Source organism: Lissotriton vulgaris, chromosome 1_1, assembly GCF_964263255.1.
Source record: "Lissotriton vulgaris chromosome 1_1, aLisVul1.2, whole genome shotgun sequence".
Lineage (NCBI taxonomy): Eukaryota > Metazoa > Chordata > Amphibia > Caudata > Salamandridae > Lissotriton > Lissotriton vulgaris.
Window position 1 is genome coordinate 63,968,641 of NC_141685.1, and position 15,839 is coordinate 63,984,479.

Genomic DNA, 15,839 nt, shown 5'->3' on the forward strand with positions numbered 1-15,839 from the left:
TACACACTGTACCTCACTTTGGTGCAGTATACAGAGCCAGTTTCTTACAATACCTCACAGTATGTCTCTCTCAATTTACATGTGATGTTGTTGCCCAGTGGAAGGAGCAAGCTGCTCTGTTAACTTCTTCAACGCTGGAGAGACACACCCGGATGAGGGAAATATAACTCTGCTGGGGCCTGTACTTCAGCATAGCATCTTGAAAGGTCAAAGTTATCACTACATTTTTTAGCAGGCGATTTTAACACCCATGTGTAGGGACATCATGCAAGGAGGAGTGGAAGCTATGGGCTGTGCACGACAAGCAGGCTTACACATGAAACATACTCCCAAGGGTGTTGAGCTTAACTCCATTTTACTTGAAATTGATCTAACATCTGTAATAATAAGCTGCCTCCGGGGAAAACAGACATTACTCCCACCTTTATTGGGAGAGGGTGTGAGGCCGTTATTGATTTCACCTTTGTATATACCCCCTTTTACTCTCTGGTTACCGATTTTTCTGTGCAGGCGAGTGAATGCAGTGACCACAACCCCATTTGTGTCTCAACAGGCTGACCCAAACACTCAGACACACCAAGTTGGGCGGGGGCTCGTGTCCCCCTTAAAGAGGTGGAAGCGGGAAGGAGTGTAAAGTGGGGGTGTATTGTCCCAGAGCTACCCCACGAGTCCCTTTTAATTCGGTGTCGCAGCGAGTTTGCCACCTGTCTCGACGATGAGGCAAGTGCTCCGGACATCATAGGTGCATTTGGATCCATGTCTACTGTCATAAGGAAGTTTCTACGGGGCCCGTTAGCAACCAGGTCCATGATGGTTTGACTCGGCGTGCTCCCAGGCTTCCAGGAACCTGAGTCAGACCTTGGGTGATAAGCCCCGAGACCAGGTGGTGGTCAAAAGACTAAGAAGAGCATATAAGGCTGCTCTAGCAACTCGCGAGTCTGTCCTGAAGGAGGAGGCCTGGATCAATTTAGTGGAGGCTAGTACACTGCGTAATAGCTCAAAGTTCTGAGGCATTATTAACAGCCCATTTCAATCTGAAAATAATGCTAATTTAGTGGATGCTCAAATCACAGAGGACGATTGGGTACATAATTTTGCTCCAGATGGGATCCCACCAGATCTCTTCATCGCCCACTTAAAAACCTGGGTGCCTGTCCTCACAGCTGTCATCAATACTGCAGTCCAGGAGTTTCCGCACAGATTCTTGGGCTCAATCGATTTTAGTCCTGGCATTTAAAAAGGGATAGCGGGACAGTAACTATTGCTATAGGCCCATTTCTCTGCTGGACTCTGTGGTGAAGGTGGTGGGCCGCATGGTACTTGACACACTTGTATCATGGGTTGATGAAAACAACTTTTTATCCGATATCCAAAACGGCATTCGCCCAGGTCGTTTCACTGTGGAACAGTGTTTAAACCTGTACATGGTTCTGAACAAATACACTGTGACTCGTTCCAGCCCCATATACCTAGCCTTCATGGACCGGTCCTCAGCATTCAACTGGGTTAATAGGTCCAAGCTGTGGCAGTTTATGTCTTCCATTGGCATTGACAGTAACATCGTTTTATTCACCGTGATTAAACTGCGGTTGTCCACTATTCAAAGGACCTGAAAGCGTCCAGTCAGCTTGACATCAAGAGAGGGGTGCATCAGGGGTGCATTTTAGCATCTATATATTCATTCCTTAGAGAAGGCCATTTTGGCCACAAATGCGGATTGTGCTAAGGTAGGCAACCATAGCCTGCCTGTCCTCCTATACGCGGACAACGCAGTCCTCTTTGCAAGGACAGCTAGGGGCCTAAAACTTCTGAATTCTTTTGCCCTTTTTATGGAGAACTTGGACCTGTTGTTTCATCATGCCAAGTCGTTCATGCAGGTGGGACCTTGTAAAGCTAAGCAGTTCACTTTTAAACTCTGACTTTCATCAATACCGAAGAGCAATGTTTTCCCCTATTTGGGAGTTGTGTTTGACGATTCCTTGTGTTGGTGCCCTTTGCTTACTTGGAAGAAAGGCGATCTAGTTAAAGCTTTTGCAGCTGTTTTTTACTTTGCCAGCAGAGGGGAAGGGAAGCCAATAGGGGCACTGTTGAAGACATATGAAGACAAATATAGCTCAAAGGTTAATTATGGGAGTGAGATTTTGGGCCACATTGGGGTAGGAGCAGTGCAAAGTGCTGAAAACTCTTACCTGCGAAGGGCATTTTCTATCCCACAAAGCACTTCGTTTTATGTTGTGCACAAAGAGTTGGGAATGCCTTTCCTCTCAGATGTACTGGCTTTCCGTCCCCTGGCTATGTGTCCTAATATTTAGGCAAAGCAAGAAAATATACTCAGCAGGCATCCTACGGGAATGCCTTTCACTTGACCATGTCTCAAGCATCCGATGGCTCCAGTTTATAAGAGTTGGCCTCTCCAGGGTAGGTAGGAACTCTATTCGCTAACCTGAGCGCAGATGTAAGAGTGACTTTTCTCTGGTCAAAGAGTGTTTTTTAGGAATGAGTCACTGTGATAGAGAGGGAAATGAGCTCTATAAGCCTAGTGTGCGTATGTACATCGTGTTAAAAACCGTACCAACCAGCGAACCTTATCTTCTAGGGCTTAAAAGCATCCGTAATCATTTTGAATGACCCGGTTTCGGCTCAACCTCTTCCATTACCTCATGGCACACCCTCTAGGCTCCCACAGAGGCCTGTGCCTCATGCCCTGTGGCTGCAACAGTGAGTCTCCTCAGGACATGATGCACTTTATAATGTTTTGTAGTTTTTATGTTGTCCCTAAAAAGTTATTTATTATTCCCATTCTCAAAAAAACAGGTTTTAGGAGGGTGAGACCACTTCTTATCTTTTTACAACTCCTCTCTAAAGACACTATTTTGCACACGCTTTACTTTTTACGGTTCGCTGTTAGACTCAGGTCAAGCTGCAATTAACTTCTGCTCTGTAATTCATGAATTTTTATCTTGTGTTTTGATTAACTTGGACATATTATATTTGTCAATCTGTAACTTGGAAAATGTTTTATCATTTTATGTATGACTTTTATGGTTTTCTTTTATAAAACCAAATAAAGTTTGTTGCTAATAATCACTAGGGAAATCATTTACAGTACAGGATAGCATAGTATCCCTCACAATAACTCCAGGAGTCACATTCCACAAAATGTACATGCGTTGTTTCCCCTACTTCCAACTTTACATGTCTCCCCAATCACCTGCCCAAACCTCTCCCTGCTGATGCCAATGTGGTACTCCGTCAACCCGCAGCCATTTTTTGGCCCCTTTGAAAGTGCCCATACAATAAAAATGCTGTAGTTGTAAATACATATCAACTACCATTTGTTGTGTTTGGAACATTTTAATAATAAAATCTAATAAACATAAGCTGATTATTAAAGTAAAACAGAACATCAGTTGCCCTACACATAAGAGACAGAGTTGTACATAAAAATCAACATACTGTTGCACAGCAAAGATATGTAGAGCACAATTCTTAATTTCGGGCAATCTTTAAAGTTTAACAATAGAAACATTAATAAAGAACAGGAAAGGAGAGAACGAAGGTGGGATACAGTAGTTTCATTAATGTAATGCTTCCTACATATAGAAAAACTAACACTAATTATTTTCCTTAAGCAATAAAGTCCTCACATTAAAATACTAAGAGAAATATATTGAACAATGAACATTTCATGTGTAATTAGAATTCAATTTGAATATTTTAACCTCCTCGGCATTATTTGACTCATGATTACAACTTGAATGCTTTCGGGAAAGGAACCGCCTCATGGGGTTCAAAATCACATCTTTTCCAACAATAGGATTAAAGTGATAAACTTGAATTTCAATTCAATTTATTGATTTAGGCCTTTTTGGAATCAACAATTTTAAATATATACAAAATCTATACACTTTTGTAAAATGGTCACCTAAACTTGAATTCAATCCACCTTTTGATTAAACGCTTCCCATTCCAGCAAGCATCACAGGACCACTTGTTGTTATCTTCCCAATTAGTGATAATGTTTCAGATGGCAAAAACAATAGATATGTTTAGTATTTTACTTCCGAAAGCAAAAACATGCCATTTCTGAATCATGGTGCACAATAAAATGTAGGAACAGAAGGGCATCTGTAGGTATAGCATTCATTGAGGTTTGACCAGGCTTGAAACTAGAATTCCTGAACTTTTGGACATTTAAATGTCACATTTTAAAAGAATTCAAACAGACCCACGATGAGCTCCATGAAAAATTGAAGATGAGTGAATTGTACTTAGACAACATGTGCTGATAAGCAATCTATTGATGTTTAATACAGTGGTCAGGCAATGCTTGTGGATGTAATCTATTCAGATTTTAACTCCATAGTTTGTTCAATAAATTGACTAGGCATAATACTTGAAGGTAAATCTCTCAAATCCTTTCTATTACTGTTTTATTTGCGATAACACTAATAGAGATCAATGATAAATAGATTTTAAAAGCCATGGGTGGAATTGATCCTTGGTCTAAATCTAGATTATTGTCTGCAACAGAAACCAGTGCAAACAGATCACATATAAAAGCATTGAATATGTTTATTATAGTGGTTTAGAGTAAACATAGATGACACACATTGTTCCTGAAACTCAGAAATTGATTACATCCTATTTTATGTCCAGAGACCGGTTTAGATGCTTTCCTGTTTAAGTGACAACATTTGCAAATATATTGAACAAAACATTAAAGCTGGATGTCAGAAATTCTGTCTTTAAGCGTTGTGTAAGAGTCATGTGTGATGGTTTTTATTTGATCTGAAGTAACACTAACACTAAATAGGTACGTGCACCGGTTATCATTCAACTAACATTATTAGCAAACTTAATTTGGAGGGAATTGAGAAAAATTTACCCTTGTACCAAGGGTTTTATTGTTCAAAAATCCACTGGTTCGGTAATTCACGAAGTTTGCAAATGCTAACCCCCTTTTTGAAATGTACTAAGCCCATTTAACAATTAAGAATTTGGAAGGGGAATGTTAATAGTGTCCCTTCTCAATACTTAATACATCCTTAAGGTATGTATTAAGCTTTGAAACCATACGTGGGCTGATAAACAGTAACAGGAGGTAGTAACCCAGGGGGACATTTATGAATCTGAAAGTAAAATGGAGTGCATTAAAAATGCCTTTATTTAAAAGCCATCACAGACACAGTAGCAAACACTTTTACCAAATGGATTATTAATACATGAACCTCAGTATTTCCTATATTGCTGAAATGTAGTCTCTAATATTTTTGTCATGTGGTGTAAATATTTGTTTCTAATATTTTATTTCCCATTGCAATATTGTCAGGAAATGTACCTATTCTTTTTGTCAAACATATTGAAATATCTTTATCACAATTTTTGGGGCATTCTAAAAAGTGTTTTCACTCTCTAACTTAAAGCTTCCTCAGAAAAATACTGACGCGCAGTCCTGGTTTCTCCTAGATCATTTAGCTTTCTCACTAAACCAAGCACAATATTGATTTGAGAGAGGTGGTTATTGTAGTCGTACGAACTGGGGTTAGTTTAGAAAAGACAAATATAGAACTTCCTTTATCTTTAGAAGTAATACTTGCAAAAGTTTATGTCCAATAATTTCAGATAATTTACTGATAAAGATATCAGATAAAGATCCCCTAATTTCTTATACCTTGTGGTATCAAAAATCAAAAATTAATTTCTACCCCAATCAAGAAACCCTTGAGTCTATGAGGATTACTGTTGCAAATGAAGACCTAGCTAAGATGAAATATCCCTTTAAAGTGAAGATTTCCTTCACCCACCATAGTAGGCATGTTTCCCCATTCAGAATCTCCTCCCACCGTTATAACTAGTCACAGTACAGGGTACAGCCCCCTCACTGAGAGGGAGGAGTTCAGGCATGGTTTGTTATAGAGAATGGTATACTAAATACCACAAAAATTAGCTCAGGGTAGTGGGGGCAGCCGAGTGAAAGTTAATAAGAGGTCAACATGTTTCAGCCTATTAACCCTCCAAGGAGGTGTTTGCGGTTTTCTTCAGGACCTTATCAAAAGTGCTGCTGCTCATTGTCAATAACAAGCATTAGCATAGCCAATAGGCTCACCTTTGGGACCTTATAAGTGTTTAGCCATGCAGATCCAGTAGCAATGTGAAAGAATTTCTCTTAAAAAAGAAGACTATAAACTAACGAAGCTAGACGTGACTTTATAACTGGTTAATCTAATGCTTCTGGAGGTTTAGTATATGTATAGAAGTCCTGTTTTCTATGGCGTGTCATATAAAATTGATGCTCTAAATTTTGGTAAGACTACACAATGTCATAAAAATTCAAAACTGCTTTTATATCATTTTACTTTTGAAAGCTTGAAGTGAAAGTGAATTCTAAATGTCATTTGCTTATGAGTAGGCGCTAATGACTATTTCCGGATGAAAATGTAGTTAGCATTTTTTTGTATAAGATGCGTTAGAAGTATGGGTAGGGAAAATGGCTATTTTGGCCAAAGGCTCCCCTTTCTTTATGCATGCTAGTTTTAATTTGTACACAGAATCACAATTTTTTTATGTGGTACACTCTAGTGTTAGATGAATCTGTTTTACACTTTTGATAAGCAAGAGATGAGGATGAACAGTTTTTTCGTCCCTGGTTTTAAATGGATTCAGGTTGGTTGACTGCCTCAGAAATAGTTGTTTCCCGCATGCTTCTTTCATGTGACTTAAATCCCTTCAGTCAAAGAGGCGGCTGCAGCTTGCAGATATGGCCAGAGAAGTACTTGGCTGGTTCAGTTCACCAGTGGGGCTAGAATAGAAGCTGTTAAGGGCAGGGGATTAGCTACCCATTGGTGCAGCAGGTGCAGTGGCACCAGGTCCCAGACGCCTTAAAGGCCCACTAAACCCTGATAACTGCAGTTTGTCACAGTTCAAACAAAGGCATGAGGGGCCCACAGAACAATTATTGCTGTTTTCCACAGTCCAAACAGAGGGCAGGTGTCACATTTCCTTTCTTGCCTTAGGGCCCAGGGCACACTGGCTAGGCCACTGGTTAAGGATGCATTGGGGAAGAGGTGGGGAGACAGGTGGATATTTAAACAGCTCGACAATGACTTCATGCCTGGGTATTAAAGTATTCATTGCAATTAAGGGCTGAAGCAGGAATAGATCTCATAATATCGGGAGGCCTACTTACAAATGCAACTCGATAAGCGGCTGCCTTTTAACATCTCACTTATCACCTCTCCTAATTTTCAGTTTTATTTTAGATGCAGACTTAAATTGTGACCTATGAATATGTTTATCTATCTTTAGGTTCCAAATGGTCCATCTTTTCCATATGCAAGTATCAGACAGGTCGGGAACACCCAATGGCATTGAACTTCATAAAGCCACATTAATCACTGGTCTTGAAATGCAAGTGGCAGCATTAGGCACACAGGGGTGTAATCTACGTAATCTCATTATGTACCTTAGTATACAAGTAGTACCACATTCTTTGTATACCTGAATTAAAAGGCACACAAAATAGTACCGTATTTCAAGGCCCAGTTCAGAATTACAGGGAAGGTGCACTGTCCCAGACTACACAACGGTGCAGTCTTCAGTGGGTGCTGTCATGTCACACAGGGGAAGTACACCAGATTATGCTGGAAAAAGCATGTTATGTTATATGTTATATGCGGATTTATAACGCGCTCCGTTAGTCAAGACTGTCCTGGCGCGCATGTGGTGCCCCAACGTAGGTACAGTTGTAAACCACCAGTCTGCTTACAAAGTAAAGCGTCTGGCAGCTATTAAACGAGGTGGCATGTTTCCCCTGCAGTTGGTTGGGGTCTGTCACCATCCTGTCAGGTGGTGGTATACAATCAGTGCGCCTCCTAACTGCTTGTTTGCCCTTTCGCCCGTGTCAATAATACAGTGCAGTCGCAAGACAAAAGGTTTTCCCACATTTGAATGTGGCCATGCCCAATACAACGGAAAGCATGCCCGCTGAGAATCTCTCCTACGTGATCCACACTACATAAAGGACTATGTAAGTGTCTGCAGCCTCTTCTGTAGAACAAAAGCCAAAATGCCCATGGGACGCAGAAAGAGGGTGCACTCTGATGCTTCATCATGTACGAAGCCTTTGGCGTTCGTCTGTACTAAGCTAGTGATAGAGTAAAATGAGTGTTTATTGCCCTCTATGTCACTCTACTTCCAAGCACCTACTACAGCTTGTACATTGGTTACTGTAATCTGTTCACCTACATTATGCTTAATATAAATAGTGCACAATTTCGGCGTTTGTGTCTGCCTACAATGTGGACATGATACAAACAACAGTACCTACTGTAGTGTAGTTCCTATATTCCCAATAGGCTCTGCGCACTGGAATAACATAAACAATAGTTTAGACGTAGGACTGAAGTCAACTAGGTCACTATTGAATATGTTAGACTTGATTGTGAATGCCAGCTAGCTCAGAGGTCACTAGAAACTTTCTCGAATTCACAAGAAGGGATTAGTTTCTGACAACCGCATAAACATGACAACTTTGTTCCCCAAGAATAAGAAATATATCTCTAGAGTCGCAGAAACAATACATTGCGATTTCACTCAGTCAATTGTGCATGCTTCGTTTCACCAGGATTTGCAGGTTTCTAAGCCATAAGATACATAAAAAGGATAAAATACATACAATGATGAATAACGACTAAAAGTACTCAACTGGTGCTTCTAAAATACGCCTACCCAGGTGTACCTAACCTAAGTCTAGTACGAGGGAAGAAGTAAGTGAGGTATAGCTTAAATTCAGTATTTTTTGCCAAGAATCTATCCAAAATTTCTCTAAGGGTCTAATGAGCTCCATACCTTGGTTTTAGAATGAAGGAGGTCTCAGGACTCAATCTCCCAGTAACCCGCAAGGGTAGCAGGGAAACACTGGAGCTGGATTTCTCAGTGCATCAGCTGGAAGGTCGGCTTCCTTCGTCACTCGCTACAGCAGGGTATCGGGAAAGCAGTTAGTCGATCAGCTCCAAACCACCGTGTGTTTGCTAGGGCAGATGTGGCTATATTTATACCTGGAAGGTGCAGAGTTCGACGTAAGATTGGACATAATAACCTCACTAAGAACTTGCAGTTCTTTGAAAACTCCATGAGTTCTTGGACAAATCAATACTTAAGCAGGGGGAAGTCCCGGACTGCTGAAGTTTAGTTTCTCCAAGAATTCGTTGTGGATTCTAGGAACTTGTGGAAGTAGCCATGTCGTATTTGGACTGCATTGGCTATGTCTAAATATGGTTATGATTCTTATGCCTATATAAGGATATAATAAGTTATATCTATATAAGGGCATGAATCGGGAAAATTACACTAGGGTCCTAGATTCGTCTACAACACTACTAGGTGGATGTTACAATTCAACAAGAGTCTAAAATACTTCAGCACAACTGACTTTGCATCAATATTACGGGGCATCAGTCTTGATGGCAAGCCAACTTTGTATACATTATTATCAGAGACTATACTTGCCACTTGGATACAACTTTACAAGAGAATTTCATAAATTTTCATACAGTTGTATTTATATAATGAAACAACCTACCCACAATAATTCATCTATCTATTCATCTTTTTGGGTTCTGGAGTAGCATGCTACTCGCTGAAAAGCGCTTCAACACTTCATCAGGGGTAGCAAGCGCTATATAAATGCAAAACCTTCCCTCATCTATCCGTCCAGTCTCTTTTTCAACCTAACTAACAGACCAACATGTCCATCTCTCAAATACATTTTATATTTCCCTACACTAATTCACCACTAATCATTTTGGGATCCTGGAGTAGCGTGCCACTCGCCGAAAAAGCGGTTCAAATTGACCCTAACGCACTCTGCTGCTCGCAGAACTCTGCATTGAGCGGTTGAGTTTTTTTGACACTTTGCCGAGTTCTTCATTGAGAAACACCGCCTAGACCTATTCTTAGCATGAAAATCTAGATTTCAGTCATATGTTAAGAAACAAGTGTGAGTAGAAACCTTTTGGGTGGAGAAAATTTAAGACATTAATATTGTGAATTTTTTGTTAATTAGTTGATGTTTGCAAGTACTAACACTTCTCTGTGTCAAGTAAAGACCTTGAGAGTTTTGTAACTTTCAGATACTCAAATTGTGGATTTTGTGGCAATTAAAACATTTTCAAGGCCTGAAATTTCTTTGGAGGTTGCATGCGGGCAGCCTAAGTTATCCTGCAAGAATTTCTTGATTAATCCTATTGCAACTGCAATAAGTGTTTTCTCATGTAAAGTCAGGTTGTTAGAAGATTTTCTGCAACTTAAGATACGCCTTACTTTTTACCTGGTGCGGGTGCATTTCTCATGTTTAGTGAGATCTCCTTTCTGAGTATTACGTTTCTGGCTTTCCCCTCCTGTATAAGGCTTTAATCCAGTGTGAATTCTCTCATGTGAAGTGACATTGTATTCAAGACTAAACCTTATCTGACATTCAGAACACACCCGTGTGAGTTTGCTCATGACAAGTGAGACGTAATTTGTGACCAAAACTTTGCTTGCATTTCGAGCACTCATAAGGTTTTTCCCCAGAGTGGGATCTCTCATGAAGCATAACTGTCTTTCAGATTCAAGCTTTTATGGCATAAGGATTTTCTTCAGTGTGGAGTTTCTCATGGTGAGATAGCGTTTTTCTCTGCAGCTTTTCTGGCATTCAGAGCACTCATAAGGTTTTCATCAGTATGGAGTGGATTATGGTTAGTGAGGCTGTGCCTATCAAAAAATAGGAATTTCTGTCATTCACAGCATAGGTAATGTTTTTTCCCTGTGTGCGTCTGCTCATGTAGAGTGAGATTGCATTTAAAATGGATGCTTTTCTGGCACTTGGAGCACTGAAGTATTTTTGATGGTGTGTTTTCTTATGATGCATGTAGCCATCACTACCTCTGAATCTTTTCTGAGATTTAGAGCACTGGTGTTTTTTCCCCCAGTGTGGATTCTCAAATGTACAGTGAAATCAGATTTACGGCTGAAACATTTTTGGCATTCAGAGCACTGATAAGGTTTTTCCCCAGTGTGCGTTCTTATATGGTGAGTGAGATTGATTTTTTCACTGAAACATTTGTGGCATTCAATGCAATAAGGTTTTTCCCCAATGTGGGTTCTTGTATGCCGAGTGAGTATTCTTTTTTCATTGAAACATTTCTGATATTCAGAGCATGGATAAGGTTTTTCCCCAGTGTGGGTCCTTGTATGTGTAGTGAGTATTCTTTTTTCACTGAAACATTTCTGGCATTCAGAGCACTGATAAGGTTTTTTCCCCAGTGTGGGTCCTTGTATGTGTAGTGAGTATTCTTTTTTCACTGAAACATTTCTGGCATTCAGAGCACTGATAAGGTTTCTTCCCCAGAGTGGAATCTCACATTTCAGTCAGGTCAGTATAGCTCTAAGCTGGCGCTGTACGCGGACGACTTGATTTTATATACGGGTGATCCAGGTACAGATATTCCTCGGATCGAGGAACTGACAGCAGAGTTTCGGGCATTATCAGGATACAAGGTGAACAGATCCAAGACTGAGGTCATGTGTTGGAACGTAGATCAATGGTATGGCACTGAGAGTCGGGAGTTTAGATATCTGGGAATATATATTGTGAGGGAATTGGATCGAATTCCTAAGTTAAATCTGGACAGAACAACTAGGGAAATGGACCATTTGTTTAGCAGATGGAAGAACCTCCCATTGTCAATCTATGGGAAAGTGAATCTAGTGAAAATGGTCATTCTCCCCAAGCTCTCCTACCTGTTTTCCACAATACCGCTAACATTCCCTAAGAAAGACATAAATAAGATACAGAGCAAAATAGGTTGTTTTCTGTGGGGGGACAAAGGGATGCGCCTGACCTGGAAGAAACTCAGAAGAAGGTTATTAAAAGGTGGGTAAGCTCTCCCCGATATTAGTCTATATGTAGTGGCATTCCAGTTTAAGAGCCTACGCATGCTACTTACTAAGCCAGGCGACTCATCCTGGGGCAGATTGCTGGAAGAGATGGTGAGAGCAGAAGGGGGAAGCGATGCCTTTATGTATAAATTTGGATCTCCTAGATTCTTCAAGTGGGTTTGTTTGAAGATTCTAAAAACTGCCCTAGAAACATGGTACAGGGTAAGGGTAAGCAGTGGGATTGGGTACTATTCAGACTCAGCTCCAGTTTGGGATTCACCTGGTACCCCTGACTGCTTGAACGATGCCTTGGCATACCTATAAAAAGGGCTGGGATTACGAAATGGAAAGAGTTAATGGATGAGGAAGGGATATACCCATGGGTGTACTTGAGGGCAAAGGTAGGGACAGATTTATCAAGATTTAAATATCTTCAATTGCTGTCTTGGCATACAGCGGAACGTGAGGAGATAAAAAGTAATGAGGAAATAGAAAGGCTAAGTCAATCCTTCACACCTGTTATAAAAGAAATCTCGGTATGGTATCAACATCTACTAATGGGATAGCTTCGGAAGAGGGGGTTTGGAACAATTTCTCCATGGCACCACTGGCAGAGGGCATGCTTGAACCATCCTTGAAGACACTATACAAACATATAAAGCCTGCCTGTCTGAAAAAGAACCATTTTTTCGTGGTCAATAGGCTTTACTACACTCCTTATAAAATCAGGAAATTCGCCCCCTCACCGCCACCAAAATGCCCGAGATGTCAGGAATTGCAGGCAGATGACATCCACATGTTTTTCGAATGTTTTTGAAACATTTCTGACATTCAGAGCAAGGATGGATAAGGTTTTTCCCCAGTGTGGGTTAGTGTATGTCGAGAAAGACTTCTTTTGTCACTGAAACATTTCTGGCATTCAGAGCACTGATAAGGTTTTTCCCCAGTGTGGAATCTCACATGTGCAGTTAGAAGTGATTTACGGTTGAAATGTTTTAGGCAATCAGAGCACCTCTAAGGTTTTTCCCCAGTGTGGGTTTTTATATGCAGTGTGAGATGTCTTTTTTCACTGAAACATTTGTGGCATTCAATGCACTGATAAGGTTTTTCCCCAGTGTGGATTCTAATGTGCCGTGTGAGACTACTTTTTAAACTGAAACATTTCTGGCATTCAGAGCACTGATAAGGTTGTCCCACAGAATGGGTCACTGCATGATTAGAAAGACTTTGTTTATTACAAAACCTTTTCTGGCATTCAGAGCACTGATAAGGTTTTTCCCCAGTGTGGAATCTCACATGTGCAGTTAGAAGTGATTTACTGTTGAAATGTTTTGGGCATTCAGAGCACTGATAAGGGTTTTCCCTAGTGTGGATTCTTATGTGCTGTGTGAGACTATATTTTAAACTGAAACATTTCTGGCATTCAGAGCACTGATAAGGTTTTTCCCCAGTGTGGGTTCTTACATGCACCGTGAGATTGCGTTTTTCATTGAAACATTTCTGGCATTCAGAGCACTGATAAGGTTGTTCCACAAAATGGGTCACTGCATGATTAGAAAGACTTTGTTTGTTACAAAACCTTTTCTGGCATTTAGAGCACTGATATGGTTTTTCCCCCGTGTGGATTCTTGTATGTTTAGTGAGTCTGATTTTTACACTGAAACATTTCTGGCATTCAGAGCACTGAAAAGGTTTCTCCCCAGTGTGTGTTCTTATATGATGAGTGAGACTGTTTTTGTCAATGAAACATTTCTGGCATTCCGGGCACTGATAAGGTTTCTCTCCAGTGTGGGTTCTTCTATGCCGAGCGAGATCAGGTTGGGTATTGAAACATTTCTGGCAATCCGTGCACTGATAAGGTTTTTCTCCAGTGTGGGTCCTTATATGTATAATAAGTCCTATTTTTCTAATGAAATATTTCTGACATTCAGGGCACTGGTAAGGTTTTTCCCCAGTGTGGGTTAATACATGTAGAGAAAGACTTTGTTTTTTACAAAACCTTTTCTGGCATTCAGAGCACTGATAAGGTTTTTCCCCAGTGTGGGTCCTTGTATGTACAGTAAGGTCTCTTTTTTTACTGAAATATTTCTGGCATTCAGAGCACTGGTAAGGTTTTTCCCCAGTGTGGCTTAATACATGTAGAGAAAGACTTTGTTTTTTACAAAACCTTTTCTGGCATTCAGAGCACTGATAAGGTTTTTCCCCAGTGTGGGTCCTTGTATGTACAGTAAGGTCTCTTTTTTCACTGAAATATTTCTGGCATTCAGAGCACTGGTAAGGTTTTTCCACAGAGTGGGTTATTACATGTCGAGAAAGACTTTGTTTGTTATAAAACCTTTCTTGGCATTCAGAGCACTGATAAGGTTTGTCCCCAGTGTGGGTTATTGCATGTCGAGAAAGACTTTCTTTGTTACCAAACCTTTCCTGGCATTCAGAGCACTGAAAAGGTTTATCCCCAGTGTGGGTTCTTCTATGCTGAGTGAGACTGGATTTTTGACTGAAACATTTCTGGCATTCAGAGCACTGGTAAGGTTTTTCGCCAGAGTGGGTTATTACATGTTGAGAAAGACGTTGTTTGTTATAAAACCTTTCCTGGCATTCAGAGCACTGATAAGGTTTTTCCCCAGTGTGGATTCTTATATGTTCAGTGAGATAATATTTACTGCTGAAACTTTTTTGGCATTCAGAGCACTGATAAGGGTTTTCCTCAGAGTGGGTTAATGCATGTCGATAAAGTTGCGATTTGAAACTAAACCTTTTCTGGCATTCAGAGCACTGATAAGGTTTTTCCCCAGTGTGGATTCTCATATGCGTAGTGAGATTAGATTTACTGCTGAAACTTTTTTGGCACTCTGAGCACTGAGAGAGGATTTTCCCAGTGTGCATTCTCTCAAATTCAGTGAGATGAGATTTATGGCTGAATCTTTTTTGGCACAGGTAACTTTTTCCCCAACTTGGGTTATTTTGCTTTGATTGAGGCGGGTTTGAACACTGAAATTGTTCTCACAGCCCGTGTTTTTAAAATGTGTATTACTAGAGTTAATATCTCTACATTTAGTTTTCTCTTGCTTATAGGGCCACGGTAAGAGTGAACCTGATTTTAGAGTCGGGCTTGTTTAGATAATGTTCAGCATTTATCTCTAAAAGATATTGTGTGTAATCTTCTTAACACTTGAATTGAGCAAAATATGTCTGGATGCAGCCCTGTAACACCGGTTGAAATGTTTGTAGCAGATAACAGTCTTTTGGTTATAGCCTATCCGGCAGCAACTTATTTTGTGACTGAAGTTTTTCTCAAATCTATTTGTATAGGTTCTTAGCAATGCAGTGATAAGGTGTTAGTCTGATATTTAATGATTAAACTGAGAAGTACCTTTTTGCACTGGCATAATGGTAGTAACTGAGAACATTAGAACATGCACAGTAATATTGTGGCTCATCAGTCGCAGAACATCAGTTCCTTTTACCCGTTCTGTGTTTGGTGTAAGGTTAAGGATTGTAGTTCTGAAGACAAGGATTTATTTACATTAGGTAGCGCAACGGTGCTCATTTAATCCATTTTGATATTTAACAGTTTTAAATATCACTCCTGCACAACAGATAAGGTTGAGGTGATTTACATAGAATTACAGAACAGTACACAATAAAAAGGAAACAATCTGAGATGGTCATGAACAACACAATAAAGTGGTGAATTTTTAACGTTTTCGCCAGAGTGAGCAGAGTGGGTCGAGGTGTTATATCCCGAGGCAGATAGTCTCAAACTTGCGTAACTGGTTAAAAACAGTTGTTGAACAAAGGTGATTTTCCAATCTTTTGGTTGTTAGCGTGTCAGCTTCGGAGTCTTCTTTCAGTGTCTTTTTTTTGATGGTTTGCAGAAGAAACCTTTTGTTATATCTTTCTTTTATGCAGTGTGT

General features: G+C 40.2%; 2 protein-coding genes across 2 annotated transcripts in view; both read right to left on the reverse strand.

Annotated features, from left to right (window-relative positions):
* Positions 1-15,839, reverse strand: part of LOC147737284 (uncharacterized) — a 1,685,245-nt gene that overhangs the window by 1,071,837 nt on the left and 597,569 nt on the right. The gene's annotated exons all lie outside the window — the stretch shown is intronic.
* On the reverse strand, positions 12,937-14,976 carry LOC147737294 (uncharacterized). The gene has a single exon (XM_086924982.1). The coding sequence runs from the start codon at positions 14,806-14,808 to the stop codon at positions 12,937-12,939; it is 1,872 nt and encodes a 623-aa protein (XP_086781108.1). The 5' UTR covers positions 14,809-14,976.

Coding starts and splice junctions, on each gene's coding strand:
- LOC147737294 (XM_086924982.1), bottom strand. CDS start 14,808: ATGCACACTGGGAAAATCCTCTCTCAGTGCTCAGAGTGCCAAAAAAGT.